At 35.7% G+C, this 22,593-nt stretch overlaps 1 protein-coding gene across 1 annotated transcript in view; it reads right to left on the bottom strand.

Moving 5' to 3' along the window:
• Positions 1-22,593, bottom strand: part of LOC150099114 (V-type proton ATPase 116 kDa subunit a 1-like) — a 586,531-nt gene that overhangs the window by 107,469 nt on the left and 456,469 nt on the right. The window contains exon 15 of the mRNA XM_090404569.1: positions 19,792-20,014. Within this exon, the coding sequence (XP_090260695.1) occupies positions 19,792-20,014 (223 nt within the window). The remainder of the gene's footprint in view (positions 1-19,791; positions 20,015-22,593) is intronic.

Here is a 22,593-nt window from a genome sequence, read left to right as displayed (position 1 = left end):
GCAAGTTATTGTACCTCTGTACCGAGCCTTGATAAGACCTCGTCTCGACTACTGTGCCCAGATTTGGTCACCTCGGTTCCTTCTTGATGGGGAGGAGGTGGAGAGGATCCAGAGGCGAGTGACTAAGATGATAACAGGTCTATGGAATGAACCATATGAGAACAGGTTGAAGATTTGTGGGTTGCAGAAACTAGTTGATAGGCGGAAAAGGGGAGATATGATTGAGACATTCAAATTGCTAAAGGGATTCTATAGGATTAATTCAGAGGATATTTTTGAGATCAGGACTGGTGGTGGGAGAACTAGAGGACATCTATGGAAGCTGGGCAAGAGTGTGGTTAGCAGGGGTGCTAGAGCTGGGTTCTTTACTTTTAGAGTGGTAAATGAGTGGAATAAGCTGCCAGAGTCTGTTGTGGGTGCTATGACGGTGAACGAGTTCAAGACAAGGTATGATAGATACTGTGAGAATGTAATCGCATAGTTGTGTGGACATGATGTTTAGGGCCTCCCTCGATGAGTCTAAGGACTCCTGGAGTCGCCCGAAATAATAATAATAATAATAATAATAATAATAATAAAAAACTTGTGCATCTTGTAATAAAACTGCCTGAGGTAAGAATATTCATATTCCAGCAAAACTGCGAGGATGAATGGAAAAATGTGCTAAATAAGAAAACACTGCACAGTGTTTTGAAAGTAAAGAAGATTTACATTTTGAGGAATGCCTGATAAAGAATAGACTCTGATGAACATTTCTGTGTAGGAAATAGTTGTAAAAAAAAAAAAAAATGTGCAGTCTGGTAGAATGATTAAGTACATGCGAAACAAACCAATTACTAGAATGAGTTCAGTGAGAGAATGTATTTATCCTTTAAAGCAGATTTATAAAGTATAGTTTTTAATTTAAATGAGTTTGGATCCAAATAGTTTTATAGTTATTAATTTAACTTTATTTCCAAAGTACATTGGGTTTAGTTTTATAAAATATTATTATTAGTATTATTATCCAAATACCCTGATGGAGTCAAAGATTCATCTAGGTCCTTTTGTCATACAAACAGCTCATATTCGACATACCAGAGATCAGAAACTACCTTAGTCAGTGGCCTCTGGACATTTTCCAACATCTTTGTCCTTTTGAAAACCAGGTGACCAGAATTTTTTGTGTTGTCCTCACAATTTTGGGTAGTAGCCCTTCCCTTAATGCATAGTATTATACATGTCCGCAAGGAGATGTGCTTTGCATTATGGGAGATACTAAGACGAGGAGTGATGAGAGCTTGGTGCACCTTTACCACGAGTTGCCTCGGTCCTGAAGATACTTCAGGCGCAATCTTTGTTTGCTTACACTTATATAAAGGATTAAACTAAATTTATTATAGTCTAACCAGTGAAAAAAACTTCCAACATCTTTCTCTAAATATCATAATAATTTTAGCTTTCAAATTCTTAAGTATGGATCATTGATTAAAGACTAGATTTATAAAACACACTTATATTTATAAAAGAGAGCAATACAGCAGATATAAGTGGCTATAAGCAACAAGAAAATGCTGATATTGTATCTGAATCAAATGAAATTGTCAAGGGTGTGTCGTCTGACATCTTGAGAGAACCAACTAGGAAGAAGATGAAAAAAACTTCGTAAGTACGATATGAATTACCTGAAATGTGAACTTTCATGGACAGGAAATGAAGAGGAACCTATTCCATTATCATTTGTGGTGAAACTTATAAAAAATGTAAGCATAAAACCATCTAAATGAAATCATTTTGAATTGAAACATAATGAATACAAAGACAAACCTATTTAATTAAGGGGATAATAAATCCCTCATCGTTTCAAAGCCGAATAAGAAACTCGAAGATCAAAATCTAAGAGTTTCATGCCGAAGAACGTCCGGCAAGTACAAGCGTAAGTCAACGCCTGGTGGTACAACACTAAGGCAACTCACAGCAAAGGTGGAGCAAGCTTCGATCACTGTCCTTAATATTTTCTCATAATGTAAAATGCAGCTCCAAGGAGATGCATTACTGTTTTACATTATGAGGGAAGGTCACTACCCAGACCGGTTTCGACCTTTATTGAGGTCTCATCAGTGAGTAGGTCAACCTGGATAATACCAAGGTTTTAGTGAAGATTAAACTTCACTAAAACCTTGATATTATCTATACGAATTGGTATTACTATACGAATTGTCAGAAAGGTGTACCCTTATATTATTATTACAATAAAGAGCCAAAAGGCTTTTTTTCAGTGACGTAAATTATTTAATTAAGAAGATAATAAATCCCTCATTGTTGCAAAGCCAAATAAGAAACTCGAAGATTGAAATCTACGAGTTTCATGTTGAAGAACGTCCGGGTCCAAGCGTAAGTCAACATCTGGTGGTACAACAGTAGGGCAACTCGGAACAAAGGTGAAGCAAGCTTCGATCACTGTCCTTAATAATGAGGGATTTATTATCCCCTTAATTAAATAATTTACGTCGCCCAAAAAAAAAGCCTTTTGGCTCTTTATTGTAGTAATAATATAAGGGTACACCTTTCTGGCAATTTGTATAGTAAAGTATGTAAGCTCTGTTCACTAAAAAATTGGTATTATCCAGGTCTACCAACTCACTGATGAGACCTCAATAAAGGTTGAAACCGGTCTGGGTGGTGACCTTCCCTCATAATGTAAAACAGTAATGCATCTCCTTGGAGCTGCATTTTACATTATGAGAAAATATTAAGGACAGTGATCGAAGCTTGCTCCACCTTTGCTGTGAGTTGCCCTAGTGTTGTACCACCAGGCGTTGACTTACACTTGGACTTGCCAGATGTTCTTTGCATGAAACGCATAGATTTCGATTTCGAGTTTCTTATTCGGCTTTGAAAGAATGAGGGATTTATTATCCTCTTAATTAAATAATTTATGTTGCCGAAAAAAAAAAGCCTTTGGCTCTTTATTGTGCAAAGACCAACCTGTAGAATTTTTTCAAAATAAACTAAAAAATTTAAAAGAATCTCAAAACACGATGTCGATCGTATTAGGAGGTGGAAATAAGAAGGCTTTAGAAGCTTCATATCATGTGTCTGTATTAATAGCAAAAAGTGGTGCAGCGGAAACAATTAGTGAAATTTTGGTCAAGCCTGCAGCATAAATAATAGCAGAAATTATGATCGGCGATAATGCAAAAAGGTCTTTTGATCGGATTTGCCTTTCAAATATTACTGTTCTTAGAAGAATCACTGAAATGGCTGAAAATATAAAACAAATATTGTTATCTGATATATGCAAGGGTCATTATTATTATGCATTGCAGGTCGATGAATCCACTGACATTACAAATTTTGCAAATCTTCTAGTTTTTGTTAGGTACAAAAAAAAATCAAAAACTTCATGACGACCTTCTATTTGCCAATCCTTGCCAGAACATACAACAGGAGAAGAAATATTCAACAATATAAATGCATTTATGGTTCAAAACAAGCCTGATTGGAAAAGTCGTGTTAGAAAAAGCATGGACGGAGTAAATCCATGGTTGGATCTAAAAAAGGGCTTGTTTCAAGGATTCAAATTGTTGCAGCAGCAGATGCAAAGTTGACATACTGCTGCATACACATGGAGGCTTTGGCTACACATATGATGTCTACAGACCTAAGAAAAGTTCTTGATGAAGCCGTAAAAATCATAAATTTTATTAAAGGCTATCCTCTAAAAGCCAGACTTTTCTTTCAATTTTGCGAAGAAATGGGAAGTAATCATGCACAACTTCTTTTCCATTAATCATACACAAATTCTTTTCCATTTTCCAATGATATTCATTGGCTTTCTCATAGAAAAGTCCTTACTCGTTCATTTGAATTTCAGTATGAACTACAAGTTTTTCTGATGAAAATTTTGAATTAAAAAACATTTACATAATTGGAAATGGCTCTTAATTTGTCTTCACAAAGCAAGGAAATTTCTATATTTCATGTCCAAGATAAAGTGAATGCCACATTAGCAAAGATGAAATTATGACAAAAGCAGGTTGGTAATGGAAAATTTGATGAGTTTCCATCTCTTCATGAATTGCTTGCAAGTTCAAATAGAAGAAGAACAACTTTTAGAACTAGCTTCTGATGGTTTCCTAAAAAATAAATACAATGAGAATACATTATCATCATTTTGGCTACAAATACAGAATGAATTTCCTGAATTAACAGATAAAGCTCTAAGGTTCATTTTTCCATTTCCATTTTCATATCTGTGCCAAATTGGATTTTCGGGCCTTGTAGATATTAAGACGAAGAAGTGGAACCACATTATAGATGTCAAACAGCATCTGAGATTGAAATTAACAACTATAGAGCCAAATTTTGATGAATTTTATCCCATCATAAACAATTTCACTCCTCTCATTGGTGATATATTATTTAAATTAACTAGTGATATGCAGCTGTTTGCAGATTATGCAAAATTGGGGAGAGTAATACAGAGTCAAGCTGATGTCATACCCTTACAGGAGGACTTGAATAGATTGCATGAATGGGTAGGTAAGTGGAGCTATCAGTTCAGTGTTGCAAAGTGTAAGGTTTTGATATTTGGTAAGCAACAATGGGATGCAAAGTATACACCTGGTGAGGAAACTTTAAAGGAAGCAGAAGAGATTAGAGATCTAGTAGTGATGGTGGACAATGATCTGAAATTCAGGGATCACAACACAAGTTGTGAAGACGTCAAATTGGATAATGGCAATGAGGTAGAGGACCCTGATATGTAGAAATAGAGAGGTTATTATGTCATTACCCACCATAAACAATTTCACTCCTCTCATTGGTGATATATTATGATATATCACCAATGAGAGGCTATTACTTATACAATGAGGTGATATTATGATATATCACCATATTGTATAAGGCTTTGATTAGGCTTCATATGGATTATTGTGCACAGATTTGGTCACCGGATTTTCATGGTGACAAGGATATGTTGGAAAGTGGCCTGAGAAGATTCACAAAGGTGGTCAGTAGTCTTTGAAACGTGGAGTATGAGGACAGATGGAGATAATGTAAGTTGCAAACAAAACCTCGTGAATAGGAGGAAGGGGGGAGGGATATATGGTTGAGACATATAAGCTGGTCAGGTGTTGTTATCAAGTTGACCTGGAAGACATTTTTTCACAGAATGGAGAGGCTGATAGAACAAGAGGCCATTGCTGGAAACTGTATAAGGAGGGTGTGAGCAGCAGATTCTTTGTATGGAGAGTGGTTGGCGAGTGGAATGCATTGTCTAAGTGTGCTGTGAATGTACATTGAATCAGTTTAAGGCATGGTTGGATGAGCATTGTGTGCAATAGTGTGTACCTCTCACAATGAGTCTCTGACTTCATGGAGTTCAGATATTAATAATAACAACAACAACAAAACCTCCAACAGAGGCACTGTTAATTGGAGGACTGAAGTGGCTTGAAAAAATTCCATGTTTGGTCTCTAGAGCAGGGTTTCTGGATTATGTACAAAACAAATTAAAAGCACACAAATATATAAAATTGATAAAAAGGAAAAAAAATCCTTATGCATGGTACAAAATGTACTATAGCTTTCTAAATAACCTTTCATGGGTTGGAGGAACATTAAAAATACTAGTTAGGACTAGTCATTCATCCATGTGTTTCACTAAGTTTTATGTAGCCTTTTTATGTGTGTTACAAGTTTTATTTTGTACTATCTGAAGATGTATTTGTGAACTGAGAAGAAATAAATAGTGTTTAATCCCTTGGCAGTGGTGGTTTGTACTCCATTAGGCCTTCAACATTTCCTCCCAGCACCACACACGCCTCTATAGCTGCATGTAATGCTTAAATAAAGTTGTTTTTCTTACAGAATCTGCAGTATGGAGTTTCTTGAGATGTTTTTTCACTATACGGGGTCATTTTATTCCAGTATTAAACCACCAATATATACAGGAACTTTATTTTATTACTGGTTAGTTTAAACCACACAAAGAACTTCCCTTAATTATTGGTTCCTAATATATCCTGAAACAAAGAGATTTCCTGCCTCTTTTACATATATTTGGTTTTAATGGAAGCATCTGTCCCTGACCATCATAAAAATGTGTTAAAATACCCAAATATTTTGACACTATTATTTTCCACGATCCAGTGTCCTTATTCACTGTTGAGAGTGTAGTGTGAAAGAATGAAAAGTCAAAGGTAAGAATTATTTTATATGTCATATGACTAGTCAAACAGTCAAAAGTAATAAATGAGATAATCATCATCAAATTCATCATATGTATCCTCAAGGATGTTCAGGATTTTATTACAACACTACATAACTTTAAATTATTAATTTCTGATCAACAATTTTCCTCCAAATTAGTCTATGAATTGTCAGCACCACAATATTGTCAATATCTAACAATTCTTTCTTCTAAGGCACTTATGACTGAATCAATCCATATAGATTTTTTTCAAGATGACAGGAAAATGACATATAGGGTCTTTTTCCTGTCATCTTAGCATCAAACAATTAAGTTTTGCTAACCTTTCTTCTAACATGTGACCATAACACATTAGATAAGCCCTACTTGCATATTCTTGAATGCAAACAATGTCAAGTTCTTTCCTAACTGTCTTCGTTAATAATATATTTCTGCGTGCCATTGGTTAGGTCCCTAATTTTTCTCAGAATTCTCATGATCACTAAAGGTGAGTTAGCTGGTCGCACGGAGGCAGCGGGATTTTCCACCTTAAACTCTGGGTTTTTCTCTCTCAGAACAGGAAAACCAAGCCCCATGAACACAAGCATAGGGTTTACAGGCATGAATACTTACAAAAACATGTGGAAGAGATAGGATCCTCACCACATGTTGTTACGCCTGTAGTCAACTATGAGGTCACATCATGGTAGCCAACCACCTGGATAGGAGGTGACACATGAGTGGAAATAGGTTCTCCATTGAGAATACAGCTGAAGTTTTCTATGTTCCTGTCTAATTTCATAGTTTTGATTTTTCTATTGCTGATTTTCATGCCAAATTTGTTATAGCTGTTATTCAGGAGTATAACAAAATTCCATATTTCAAATTCTCATATCAGGTATAATGAAATTTTCTTTCATGATGCAATCCATGTAGATGATGAATAAGAGTGGAGAAAACATGCACCTTGTCTTACACCTGGTTTTACAGCAAACAATCTTTTTTTTTTTTTCACACTATCCTTTTTTCAAGTATGCTTGTATAAATCTTCCTTGGAAAACTTAGTAGAGCAATTCCTCTGCAGTTCTCACATTCAACTTTATTTCCCTTTTCATAGGTGGAACTATGGATGCCCTACTTCAATCATCTAAAATTGACCTTCACTCTGAATTATGTAGGATAACCATTGCAAATTTTATTTTATACTTCCATATTTGAGCATTTCTGTTTGAATATCATCTACTCCAGCTGCCTTTTCACATTTCAAGGTTTTGGTTGCATTTTCGATGTCAAGTACTGATACATACTCCATTTTACATTCCTCTTGAAAATTTTCTACTACTGTTCTGTCACTGCTTGTTTAATTTAAGTCTTTTAAAGTAATTACTCTATGTATCTAGGATTCTTATCTCCGTGGTGATACACTTAGTTTAATAACTGATGAGCTGACATCTGTTAAAAACCACTAATATATGGACACAACTGTCCATGCAAGAGATAACAAAAAATATTCCATCTATTACAACAGATGGAGATTCTGTAATGATGAAAGCAGTAAAACTGATATGTAAATCATCAATTATGTTTTAGAACATGGCATAAGGAGCTTGTAAGCTCTTTGAATTTATAAGGCATGTCTTAAAAAAATAGTTAAGTATTCAATAAATATTTTTTACTAACAAGTTGTACATGTGGTTAAATACTAGTTATACAATTACTCGAGGGTGAAAGAGATTTTTTCGTGGCACTTGTTTAGGTGGTCTAAAAATCTCTTTCACCCTCGAAATGGCATCGGATGACTGTCTTCACTTTTTAGACCTCAAACTTACCAGATGTGCTGAGAACATTAAAATCTCAATTTTTAGAAAGCCTACTCATACTGACAGATACCTTCATGCTTCCTCCCATCATTATCCTCCACAAAAATGTGGTATTATTTCCACTTTAGCCCACCGAGCCAAATCATTACTTACCGAAGAAACAGAAATTATAAATGAACTCAGTTTTCTTAAAAAAATGTTTATTAACAATGGCTTCTCTCCAAAGAAGATTGACAAATTTCTTTCCCCCAGGCACTCAACTACTGCTGAAGATCCCCCTCCCCAAAGAGCCTTCATCTCCTTGCCTTACATCAGCTCTCTTTCACCAAAACTGGCAAAGATTCTCAAGAAATTTAACTTCAAAACGTGCTACAGTCCGCTTCCAAAACTTCGTTCATTACTTTGCAAACATAAACAGAAACATCTTCCTACTCAGTTTCCAGGAGTCTACAAGATTTTGTGTGATTGCGGAAAGCTTTATTATGGACAGACTGCCAAATCCATCCTTCTACGTTTGGATGAACACCGTAGAGATATCTCCTATAACAGGACTAGAGCTAGCGCTCTCTCTAGCCACGTTCTCTTTTCTGCTAACTCAGACGAAGGCCGCCAGCACATTGTAAACTGGACTCAAACTGCTAATATCAAACTGTTGAATCAAGAGAAATTTCTCTAGATTCCTCTCATATCAACAACAGCCTGAGTTACAATCTCTCGGACGCACACGTTGCTTCTGCTCAGTACTGGCGCACTCGCGACAGCGCGTAGTATTCGTTTGTATGGAACTCATACTTGCATTTTTTCAAACATGCTACTGTTTTTCACTTGTTCTGTTAATACAATTTTAAGTCTCTGTAATTTTTTATATATTTCTTTGAGTATGATACCTGATGATGTTCTTGTAATGAAACTAGTAAACTAGTAGTATCTTGTTAAATATATCTTGCCATCTTTTCTCTCGGTAATAGTCATTAAATTTATTTTATAATATTCCTACCGAGTAAAAATGAATTCTCCTAATATATATATATAAATTATAAATAGATAAATGCAACTACAATAAACTGTTAGAGTCCTCATGTATTAATATTCTGGATAGTTACAAAATGATTTCTTTCAGTTGCTATTGAATGTTCTAAACACTTCACCAAGTTGTCTTCTTGTAGTGGGAATTTTTCTAATGCTAGTTTAGGATGTTATACAGGTTGTAGATGGGCCCTCCACATTCTTGAAATGGTGAGGCCATCATTTTTATTGAGATTTGGGTTGTGTTTGAGCATTTCACAAGACTCTTTAAATTTTCTCTCAAACCAGGTTTTGGTGCGGTGTAGGGACTTGGTATTTTTCCAGTCAATTCTATGGTATGTTTGGAGTGCATGGTCAGAAAGGCCTGTTTTACCGAAGTGGAGGTATTTAATGTGTCGTTTGTGTTCGTCTTGTCTGATTGGGATGGTTCGCCCTGTTTTCCCCTATGTATGGTATGTTACATGTGCAGTGTATTTTGTATACCCCTGGGTGTGCTAGGTGTGGAAGAGGATCTTTAGAGGAACTGAGTAGGTGTCTTAGCTTATTTGGGGGTTTAAAGGTGGTTTTAATGTTGTATTTGCGAAGTGTTCTGTCTATTTTTTCAGAAATGCCTCTAACATAAGGAATGGCAATAGCATTCTTGAAATATTTTTTGTTCTTACTGGTGTCTGTATGGAGGATCTTGTGAATAGTTTTTTTATTGTATCCATTTTTGATAAATGTTTGGTTGATGATTTTGTATTCTTGGTTTAGAGCCTGTTCATTTGAACAGATAGTTAGGGCTCTGTGTTTAAGGGTGCTTGTGACACCTAAATTTTGTGTTGGGTGGTGGTAAGAATTTTTATGTATGTATTGGCCTGTGTGTGTAGGTTTGCGGTAAACTGAGGAGAGACAGCCAGAGGGAAGACGTGTGACAAGTGTGTCTAGGAAAGGAAGAGAGTCGTTTTTTTCCATTTCAATGGTGAATTGGATACATTTGTGTTGTTTGTTTAGGTGGCTAAGGAATGTATTTAGAGCTTCGCAGCCGTGGGGCCAAATGGCGAAAATATCATCGACGTATCTGAGCCAGATTTTGGGCTTTAGACATGCTGTCTCTAGAGCCCGTTGCTCAAAGTCTTCCATATAAAAGTTAGCTATTGGGGTAGAAAGTGGTGAGCCAATGGCTGTACCTTCTTTTTGAAGGTAAAAATTGTTTTGCCATAGGAAATATCCAGAGCAGAGTACGTGGGCAAAAAGGGCCGTGATGTCATGTGGAAATATGTTCTGTAGGAGCAAGATCATGTCATTGATTGGGACATTGGTGAAAAGGGAAGTTATGTCAAAGCTGACTAATAAATCTTGGTCGGTGAGTGTAATGTTTTTGATTTTACTGATGAAATGTTGTGTATTTTTTATGTAGGAAGGGGACTGACCTACCAATTCCTTGAGTGTGGCAGCTAATTTTTTTGCTAAGTGATAATTTGGGCTGTCAATTCCTTCAACGATTGGGCGAAGTGGTGTGCCCGATTTGTGTATTTTTGGCAGGCCATAAATTCTGGGCGCACGGGCATACTGAGGTATTAATTTTTTTGTCGTTTCTTCGGGCCATGTGTGGACGGATTTGATTAATTCAGTTGTTTTCTTTTTGTTACATTTTGTGGGGTTGTAGTTAACCTTTTGGTAGGTGTTATGGTCCAATATTAACTGGTTCATTTTTTCTATGTATGTCGTACGGTCTAACAGGACGGTGGAATTGCCTTTATCGGCTTTCGTTATTATAATATCCTGGTTATTTTTGAAGGATTTAAGGGCTAGATTTTCAGTTTTGTTTATGTTGGTGTTTAGTTTTTTGTTAGAATTTAGTATACACGATGTTTCCATTCATATTTTATCAGCCAGAATGGTGGGGAGGGATCGTAAACCTCTCTCGATATGATACACGATATCAAGTTTGTTCACTGACCTCGGAGTAATGGCGTAGTTCAAACCTTTCTTTAGCAGCGAGAGTTCACCTTCGGTGAGAACGTGGTTTGATAGGTTGATAACTGAGCATTGATCCGATGGTGGTTGGTGGCTCCTAACATTGTTTGCGGGCGATTGGTTGCTCTTTATGACGTCGGTTTGTGGTTGGCTGTTCCTTTCGTAATGGCGTCTTGATGATCTTGTGCTTTTCTGTTGTTGTAGGGCTTGAAATTTCATTATTAGTTTTTCTTTATTTTCCAGTAGTGAGTGCTTGGCCGAGTGGTCGGTGATCCTATCTAGAATCTCCCAAATTTCTGGAATAACGTAGTCAGATAATTCAAATTTAAGTTGCAGAACTTTGGTTTGGGTGGATGCTAGATTTTTACGTGCCTCGTGGATTTGTTCTCGTAATAAGGCTTTTTCCAACCGGGCATAAATACGGAGCGCTTTGGTTGATTTAAACTTTTTCTTTAGTTTAATGCAGTTTGGAACTATGTTGCTGTCTCTACATCGTTTCAAAAAGGCTAGTCGATTCATTAATAAAGAAACACGTATCTTCAGCTTACCGTAGAGGCTGCACTGCTTGTGGGTCACATCTCCATGGATTATGATAATTCTTTCTTTTAGGGTTACACGGTGATCAGCACTCATATTTGTAGATTTAGGGACTCAAAAACACACGTGTTGAACAGCTTATTTTATTAATTACAAATAAAATAAAACTTGACGTTTCGACCTCTATATCGAGGTCATCATTGGAAGAATACAACTGTATGCAGAACCAAGCTACATGCTCATGCTTTCTATACCAGTAAACTAAATCAACGTAGTTAATAAATCTTTTTTCTAGCCTGACCTCTAGTGATAAAAAAAAAAAAAAAATATATATATATATATATATATATATATATATATATATATATAAATTATAAATAGATAAATGCAACTACAATAAACTGTTAGAGTCCTCATGTATTAATATTCTGGATAGTTACAAAATGATTTCTTTCAGTTGCTATTGAATGTTCTAAACACTTCACCAAGTCACCAGGTTGTCTTCTTGTAGTGGGAATTTTTCTAATGCTAGTTTAGGATGTTATACAGGTTGTAGATGGGTCCTCCACATTCTTGAAATGGAGAGGCCATCATTTACATCCCTAAATCTACAAATATGAATGCTGTTAGATGGTTTCACTGCATTTGAGAAGCATGTATGACAGTGATTATATTTTATGAATAAAAATTATGCTTGAATGATTAAAATACAGGTATATAGGTCCACTCACATAACGTCCACTGAGAAATTCTTGGTAGTCTGATTGGCCAATCTACTCTTTACACATACTAACCCATATCTGAATGTTAATTTGCCACATCCCATACAAATTCATTGCATAATATCAACAATGCACAGAGTTAGAGCTATTTGCTCAAATGACATTTTTCTCCAAATAAGGAGTTTCTGTAAAAATTAAAAGTAAATACCAGTTATGAACTTTTCTGTATACCAATATTAAACCTCGCTTATCTTATTCATTCTCCAAAAGATGAAGTTCCCCATTTGGATAAGGAAATCATTCTACCTCTTTATAATGCTTTGATATAACCACATCTGAATTATTGTGTGCAGATTTGTTCTCCTGGGTTCCAAGAGGATAAAGAAGCTGTGGAAAGGGTACAAACAAGAGTTACAAAGATTATATCCAGATTACAGGGTTTAGATTATGAGGACAGATTGCAAGTATGTGGATTACAGACTCTGGTTAACATGAGAAAGAGGGATGATACAAAAGAGGTCTGTAAACCTTTGAATGGATGTTATAGGATATCATCTGATGAAATTTTTCGTTATATGGAAGGTGGGGAGAAAACACATGGGCAGCCAGGGAAGTTAAATTTATTTGCAGTCAAGAAAGGAGTAAGAGCTAGGTTTTTCTCCCAGAGAGCAGTGAGTGAGTGGAATAATTTGCCCTTTGTGGTAGTGAATGCATCTAGTGTGAATGAATTTAAGGGAAGGTATGATAGCTGGTTTGAGTGATTTATAGCCTCCCTCGATGAGTCCTTGTCTCCCTGGAGGTCTCAGATAATGATAATAATAATAATAAAGTCACTGGACTTGCATCATCAGGGATACAAGATTTGTATCCTGGATGATGTAAGTTTTCATTGATACATTTTCCTATTTGATGTAAATAAGTAAAGTGGTAGCATCTTCTTCTGGGATTAACTCTATCAGAAGTTGAACTTCGAAAAGGCTTTGATCCAGCTTCATCATTCTTGTTAACTTCATTGGAAGTTCCTCTCTGCTCTTTCCCAGTAGCCACTATCACAATAACTTAAGCTACTGTTCATATGATTTTCTTGGCAAAATAAAAACAGAAATGGTTTGACATTGCCTTCTTCTGTGTTTATTTAGCCTACTAGGTAAGGCAAACTCTCACTGCAGGAGATGAAGAAAAGTAAAAACAGGAAAAATTGGGGGAGGAGGGGGGGGGCAAGAAGGAAAGAGTAGGAATCATCATCATCAAATTCCTGACATGTACCCTCCAGGGGTGTACAGGATATGATAGTACTATATGAAAAATTTACATAATTACTAACTTCCTATCAACAATTTTCCTCCAAATCAGTCTATTACTTGTCAAGACTCCAATATTATCATTATCAGATCTTATACTTCTATTGTCTAAGGCACATTGTACCATATCAATCCACCTATATCTTGGTCTTCCTCTGGGTCTCTTTCCTGCCAACCTGGCAGAGAACACTTGTTTTGCTAATCTTTCCTCGCCCATTCTGTTTAAGTGACCATACCACCTGAGATTGGCTCTGCTAATGCATTCCTAGATGCCGACAATGTCAAGTTCTTTCCTAATATCCTCGTTTTTAATATGATATTGCCATTGATGCCATCTGTTCACGCCGCTAATCTTTCTCAGGACTCTCATATCTGCGGTCTCTCGTCTTCGGTCAAGTGTTTCACTTCTGACCCAGCACTCAGATCCATAAGTTAAAACTGGTTTGAACACTGTCTTGTATACAGCTAATTTAGTGTTCAGACTAATTTCTCTCTTATTCCATATAAATTTATTCAATTGACTTCCTACCAAACCAGCTTTGTTGATTCTATTGTCTATTTCCATATTTAATTTACCATCTTCACTAAAAATCGTGCCTAAGTAGCTGAAATGTTTTACTTGTTCCACAGGTTCCCCTTTCACAACACAGTTGACATTTTCAGCAATTCTACCTATTTTCATTGTCTTCGTCATTTTAATGCTGACCTTCATACCATATCTATTAAAACAGTTATTCAATTTTGTCAGGGAATCTTGCAAACTAGTAGTGGATTTATTCAGAAGTATAACATCGTCCACATAAAGCAAAGAGCTGACATGACATCTCTGATTCGGATATCATGTTTAATACCACTTTCCTTCATAATGTGATCCATATAGATAATGAATATCAGAGGGGATAATGTACATCCTTGTTTCACACCAGATTTAACATGAAACCATCTTTCTGTACATCCTTCAATTCTAACTGCCAACTTACAACTCAAATACAGACTAAGTATTGCTTGATATAATGCCCCATTAACATCATATAACGGTAGCGTACTGAACAGTTTCTCTCTTGGCACCTTGTCATATGCCTTTTCCACATCCACAAAACTTAAATACAGATCTTTGCTATATTCCCATGCTTTCTCGAATATTTGTCGTAAAGTGAAGATCTGATCCTGACAGCCTCTATTTGGCATGAATCCAGCTTGTTCTTCACCCAGCTTTTCTTCCACAATTCTTCTCAACTGTTTCTCAAGTATACTTGCATAGATCTTGCCAGGAACACTCAGTATTGAAATACCTCTGAAATTCTCACATTCAGTTTCATTTCTCTTTTTATATATGGGCACTATTAGAGCTCTACTCCAATCATCGGGAATTCGTCCCTCTGTCTCCAGGCTTTCTGAACTATGCAGTGCAGCCACTGCAAGACTTTTATACCACCATATCTTTTTCTCCCATTTTCATGTCACCTTTATCATCTCTAACTCCTTTTACAGCACTCTTTCCTCCATTCCTAAGCTTCTTCAACGACCACCAGAATATTTTGCCACCTTCTTGATATTTATTTTCTATATTCTTGCCAAAGTCCTCCCATGACTTTTGTTTAGCTAGCTTTACACAGTGTTTCGCTTTCTTACATTTGTCTCTGTATTCTCTAAGAGCCAAAGCTGACTTATTTGCCAGGAACTTTTGATATAATTTCTTCTTTTCCTTCACTGCCTCTTTAACTTCCTGTGTCCACCATGGAGTTCTGATTTTTCTATCCTTGCAGACAACCTCACCACATGCCTCTCTGGCTGAATCAATCAGTGTTTTCTTCAAAACTTGCAACTGAAACTCCAAGGTTTGGTTTCTGTTCTCAAACTCTTTAATTTTTTCTTCAATAATCTTGGTATATGTTAGTCTACAGTTAACATCTGAGAGCTGCTGAACTTTTATTCGCTTAAAAATTTCTTACATGTTAATCTTTTCAATATGAAATTCAATTTTATCCTGCTCAAGACTAAATACTGATGACTTCCAATTTCAAATTCTCTGTACACTCTGGTGTCCTGCACCAGGGAGAAAACATCACTATCAACAATAACATAGTCAATGAGACTTTTCTTATTCCTTGCCTCTTCTCTCCATGTGAATTTGTGCACATTTTTATGTTGGAATATGGTGTTAGTAATAACCAGTCCATGTCCCGAGCAGAAATCCAGCAGGTATTTGCCTTTATTATTAGGTTTGCTCTTTTCTCCGAATTTTCCCAAAATATTTTTGTATGCCTGACAATCATTTCATACTCTACTATTCAGATCCCCAACAAGGACCAACTTTTCCTTTTTCATTGTGTCAGTTGCTTTTTCTAAAGCATCAAAAAATTCCTCCAATTCTACCTTAGTAGAACCTTCTGTGGGACCATAGGCACAAATAAGTCTCATTGTCCAGTTCCCCATTCCCATATTTGCCCAAATCACTCTACTTGAGACTGCTTGCCATTCAAGAAGATTAGCCTCGTATTTTGTGTTGAATACTATGGCTACTCCTTCTTTTCCTTGATTGTAATTGCCTGAATATAACATTTTGTATTTATTGCTCAGAAAGATCTCACCAGTTTTTCTCTTTTTTGTTTCAGTCACCCCTATTATGTCGATCTGGTACTTATCTAATTCCTCAGCTAGCTTCATTTCTTTGCCATTCAGGTTTCTTATGTTGATAGTACCGATCTTTAACTCTGATGATGTTGAGTTGGGGTGTGTTTTCAGATTTGTTCCAGTAGCTGACTTTTTGCTGTTCGCCCTGGTTCCCTGGCGAAAACAACGCGGGCCTTGTTTAACCAGGCGACGCCCCAGTCGACATGAAATTTTGTCATGTTATACCATCATTTTTTTTTATTTATTTTGGTTTAACCAATAAGAATACAATTTGGTTGGGTAAACCCCAAATTTACAGCCCATCCTTGTTCGTTCAGTATCCAGGTAGATACCCAACAGGGTGCACCACGAGAAGGTGAGGATTGGACATTAGGTCAGAAGCCCTGGTCGGTTCTCCGCATTCTTTTAAAGGCTATGTGGAGGTCTCCTCTCAGTTATACAGCTTTGACCTTAAGCACCCCGAGTATGAACCAGTCTACAGATAATATAACAGATGTATATTACATGAAATAAGGCATGATCCAGCATTGTGCACCTTGGGTTCGCCACTCCAAGGTGGCGAACCCAAGGTGCCCAATGCATTTGTCGTCCGTGCGATCTGGCCGCACGGGCGACAAACACTAAACACATTCCTCAGCCACCTGAACAAACAACACGAACGCATACAATTTACCATCGAAATCGAAAACCAAAATTCGCTCCCGTTCCTAGAGACACACTAGTTACACGTCTTCCTTCAGGCAGTCTATTCTTCATGGTCTACTGAAAACCGACACACACTAGCCAATACACAGATGCAAATTCATACCACCACCCATCACAAAAATATGGAGTCATTAACACCCTTAAAAACAGAGCCACAACTATTTGCTCTAACCAGCAAGCCCTAAAACAAGAACTAAAAATCATTAGTGACACATTCATAAATAATGGCTATAACAAAAATACTGTTAATAAAATACTCTATAAAACTACAACAAAAATGAATCTAGATTACAGTAAAACCATAGCCTTCCCATACATTAAAGGGTTATCAGAAAAAATCAACAGAATCCTATAACATTATAACCTCAATGCCACCTTTAAACCACCCACTAAACTTAAAACCATATTCAGCTCCTCTAAGGATCCTCTCCTCCCATTAGCACATCCTGGAGTCTATTGCATCCGCTGCACCTGTAACTTACTGTACATTGGTGAAACAGGACGGACAATCCCTGTACACCAGAAAGAACACATTAGACACATTTAATATAACCATTATGGTGAAGCAGGCCTCTCAGACCACGCACTCAACACCTTACACCAAATCAACTGGAAAAGCATCTGCTCCTTACACCGCACAAAAACCTGGTACGAAAGGAAATTTAAGTCCTGTGAAATCCTGATAAACCACCCAAATATCAATAACAAAGAGGGCATGAAAATTCCAAGGATCTGGATGGCACACATTCAGCCTACCTAATATGAAAGATCCAGAATAAGTCAGGACTCTAGCCAATCCGTAACTAGTATTAGAAACCATTCCATACCAACTGGCTGGAATGATGTTAATATATATATATATTAGACGACACTAATAATAGGACTCTAGCGTTGATGTATAAATTTTTTAATTTAATTTTATTTTATTTTCTATTTATTTATTTATTTTATTTTATTTTTTTTTTTTTCACCAGAGGTCAAGCCAACAATTGTGGTAGCGGCTGGTCAGTGTCTTTAACGAACCAGTTTGATTGTAGTATAGCTTGTTTCCTGTGTATATTTGTATGCTTCAGAAGATGACCTTGACATAAAGGTCGAAACGTCGAAGGTAGATTTTAGTTATATTAAACTAAAGTTTTTATTCAAACACGGTAGTTGTCTCCATAATTTTCAAAAATGCATTCGGATCACCGTGTAAGCCTAAAAGAAATGAATGAATTTATATGGAATAAGAAAGAAATTAGTCAAAAGACTAAATTAGCTATACACAAGATGGAATTAAAACCAATTTTAACTTATGAATCTGAGAGCTGGGTTAGAAATACACCTAGTCCTAAATCCCTCCTCTTCCCAAAAAAATAATTTCTATCTTCAGATGTTTCTCTCAAACCCCCACCTCCAAACAAAAAAAAGAAGAAAAAAAAACTCTACCCACCCTTAATAATAATATTATACATATATTTAAAAAATCCATTTTTTTTTCAAATAATTCCCCCACATTATTTTACTCCCCTCATAAAAAACCTTCCTTTTAACAGCTTAACAGCATATGAAGGCACATCGCTGGAATAAGGAGACAGAACACAACATCCAAAAAGGTATGTCCAAAATTTCTCCTATTTTTATTCTTCGTATATTAGTTTTATAACACCTCAGTGATGCCCTAGAATTTTGGTAAAGAGCCAATGACATTGCAAAAGAAGGGTCACTCTTAAACGAAAATAGGTTATATTAGTCTTTAAAATAATATTTTATTTTTAGAGGAGTAACATGGGAATTTTCCCATGTTACTCCTCTAAAAATAAACCTCTGTAACATGGGGAATTTTCCCATGTTACAGAGGTATTTCCCTACTGAGTGTTTCTGGAAAGATTTATGCAAGTATACTTCAGAAACACCTAATAATGCCCAGAAATAATACCTATATTTTAAAAAGTTATTTTTATTAAATCAATAATTACTCTATTTTGTCTAGTCATTTGGTCTTGAGTCAATCATTTCCAGGATGCTACAAATAATTCAGTTTAAAGTCATTGCAGTAGTCGGATGCAAATTCTTGTACTTTTTCCTTAACACTTGATATGAACACAATTTAGGTGCATCTGACAGGATGAATGACATGTGTACACCAACATCATCAGTAAACATAGCAAATGTTAATGTACACCGAAACTTGCATAATATTTATTTGTCTACTTCCAATTAAACATGCCATTTCTGCCTATGTGCAGTTAATAAAGTATCAATTGTTCATACAATAATGTAATCATAGCGTAGCAGAACTATGGATATGTACATGAATGAAGAGCTATGGACTAAGGTTGGGTGGATTAAGTTGACAACATTTTGTGGATGGGCTTTACATTCATTAATATATATATAAACAAACTCCGCAGTGTGTGGGACTATTACTGCCTTATTTATTCAAAGATGTCTTAAGGCAGTTCTGGGCTCTCTGTATAATATAACCTTTACAATCTGCTGCACAAACTTTTGTGAGTGGGCTTTTCATTGACAAAAATCTACACACACACCTACACACACACACACACACACACACACAGTGCACAAACAGAACAATACTTTTTTTATTGCCCAACTAGGTATGATGCAGAAGATTTTGCTTATAAGTTCATAATTTATACTTATCTTTCACAGGATTATTTTTTGCCAGTAAAATATGAAATGTGACTACTGAACTGCAAGAGAAGTAACTAGTGAACATATGAGATCCAGGGTTTGCTAAACTAAAGGATCCAATGGTATATAAAATATTTGAAAAGAGAAATGCAGTATCATGCAAAGGTAACATGTGATTTATAGCAAAATAAAAACAGAAATATATGTAGCTAATAATTAATTAGTGACTTAACTGTAAAGAAATTATTATAATTGGCATAACATATTACCTGGCCAGAATACATTTCAGTCAGATAACATGGTTCTTTTGGATAGCTAAACATAAACATGTTGATGAGCATTATTAACAAGCTTCGGGCACAATAAGAATCGCTAACATCAAATGCGATCCACTTCACAAATATTGCAACAATTAAGTAACCAAATATAGCCAGGAGAAAAATAATTTGAGGAATAAATTCACAAAACACATCTATCCACTTCTTGAAATAGCTGAAAATGAAAAAAAAAATAATCAGGACATGTTGCAAATGTTGGCTGTATTATATATATGCTATTAAATTATTCAGGATAAGATAACTTATAAAGCAAACACATGAAAAACATCAAATTTCCTGATAACTGACATTTATAAATTCACTGATATGTATTTTGTTATAATTCTCCATTTCATTTTCATAGCCTTCTTTTATATTTTTTTAATGCAGGAAAACAGCTCAAATATCCCTTAAAACATTTTATCATTTGGTGCCATAATGTATAATCAAACAACAGGTGGTTTTATATTCTTGTTTTCATCATCATTATTATTATTACTATTCCAGCAATGAAGTCTCAAGACTCACTGCAGGAGGCTCATCATGAACAACATGAAGGTTATCATACAACTCTTTAAACCTATTCACCAGCCGTACATTAACCATCCCATCATGCAACAAATTCCATGGTTCACCTATTCTCCCTGCATAAAAACAACTTTTCACTCTCTGACTCACTAGCTCCTTAGACAATTTCCAGGGATAGCATCTTGTCTCTTTTCTACTATATGAAAAATCACCCCATTGGCAAATCTGTTAAATAAGACTCAATAGTTTAAATGACTTAATCGTGTCAACCCTTCATACAGACTAGATGCCTTCAGTCTATCATTACAACTAACACTGTAAAGTCTTCATATTTTTCCTCTATATCCACATCTGTATACATATGCTCGACATAGAGGAAAAATGTAACAAAGCAGAGCACTTTGTAAAATAGCTAAATATAACTCATGGGAAGATTTGATAAGAACATGAAAAATAAACATCAAGGAGGGAGAAAAATATTCTGGAGGGTGTTAAAAAAGCTTAGAAATGAAAAAGAATATTGTAAAAGAGATCAGTAATCATAAACTTGACATGAAAAATTAAAGATATTCCAGATGTCTGGAGTAATAATTACTTTGAAAGATTGCTAACTGAAACAAGCAGTAATAACAGCATAACAGTAGGAAAAGCCACCAAAAACTTTTGGTGGCTTTTCATGCAGTACAGTCTGAATCTGAGATTTTCAGAGGTATCTCTATCTCCCTACTGAGTGTTAATGGTAAGGTTTATGCAAGAGTACTTGAGGAATGGCTAAGAAAAATTGTGGAAGGAAACCTTGGTGAAGAACAAGTTGGATTCAGGCAAATAGAGGATGTTAGGACGAAATTTTCACTTAAAATCTTTAAGTAGAACCTTTTTGTAGAAGAAAAGACATACAAGGTGCAAAGAGGAAAGCTGTTCAAAATGATAGTTACACTGTATGAATGTTAAATTATATCAAGCAATACATAGTCTGTATTTGAGTTGTAAATCAGCAATTAGAATTGAAGGAGTTACAAGAAGACGACCTGATGTCAAATCAGTATTAAACCTTATATTTGGATATCAGATATTAAACCTGATATCCAAATCGAAGATGTTTAATTTTGACGGTATATATCAGAAGACAGAACTTTAAGTAAATAATTATTTATTGACTTATTTCTGATATTTCGCTGGTGTTATTACCAGCATCTTCAGAGCACAAAAACAAAGTTTGTCACAGTATGTGAGACTACAACAACATGGTGTAACAAAGGGACTAATTTAAAAAATTGTAGCAACAAAACAAAGACTAAAGTCCTAATTAGGCACCCTCTATCTTAAAAAAAAAAAAAAAGAGAGGCTAGGGACTTTGGGGTGTTGGTGGATAGGGAGATGAAGTTCAGAGGACACATTGCTAAGGTGTCCAAGATTACACATAGGATTACTTGGTTATTGAAGAACACACTAACACCCAGAGATAAAGAGGTCAGATAAACATTGATACTTCCACATTTGGATTACTGTGCTCAAGTTTGGTCACCTGGATTCCTTGGAGATGAGCAGGTTGTGGAGAGAGTTCAGAGGAGTGTGACTAAGTTGGTGAGTGATGTAAAAAATGCTTACTGCATTGATAGATTGAGTGCCTGTGGATTGCAGAGGTTGGTTGATAGGTGGAGAAGAGGGGATATGATAGAAACATTTAAGTTACTAAAAGGTTTTTATAAGATTGATGCAGAGGAAATATTTCAGCTGTGTGATAGAAGAACATTAAGAAAATTAAGGAAAAGTGTGGTTAACAAGGGTGTGAGAACTAGCTTTTTCTAGTTCTCACCCCACATCAGTCTTTAATATCGTCAGCCCACTCACAGTGAGTACAACCTCTGACATTTGTTCCACTTATTAGGCCAAACACTAATGACTTTAACTTCGTCACTTGACATTCTACAAATATGTCCAAAGAGTTTTAATTTTCTTTGTATGACTTTTTGAAACAGTCTCTTTTAGTTGTATCCTTCTGTACACTTCTTCATTTCTTATCTTTTGAGTTCATCCAATTCCTAGAATTTTACGATAACACTTTCTTTCAAAAGCCAGTATTCTTCTCTCCAATTCCTTTGTCATTGGAATGTGACAACTTTGTCAACAAACCGCTAAAGATGCATGTCTCAAGAACACTTAGTTTGGTTTTTAAGCTGATATTTCTACTCTTCCAAATTTTGTCCATGGATTTTAGTGTTTAAG

Source organism: Typopeltis vanoorti, chromosome 15 (assembly GCF_054136105.1).
Source record: "Typopeltis vanoorti isolate ZY-2024b chromosome 15, IOZ_Tvanoo_1.0, whole genome shotgun sequence".
Lineage (NCBI taxonomy): Eukaryota > Metazoa > Arthropoda > Arachnida > Uropygi > Thelyphonidae > Typopeltis > Typopeltis vanoorti.
Note: the sequence above shows the minus strand (reverse complement) of the source record. Positions and strands in the feature narration are given on the sequence as shown.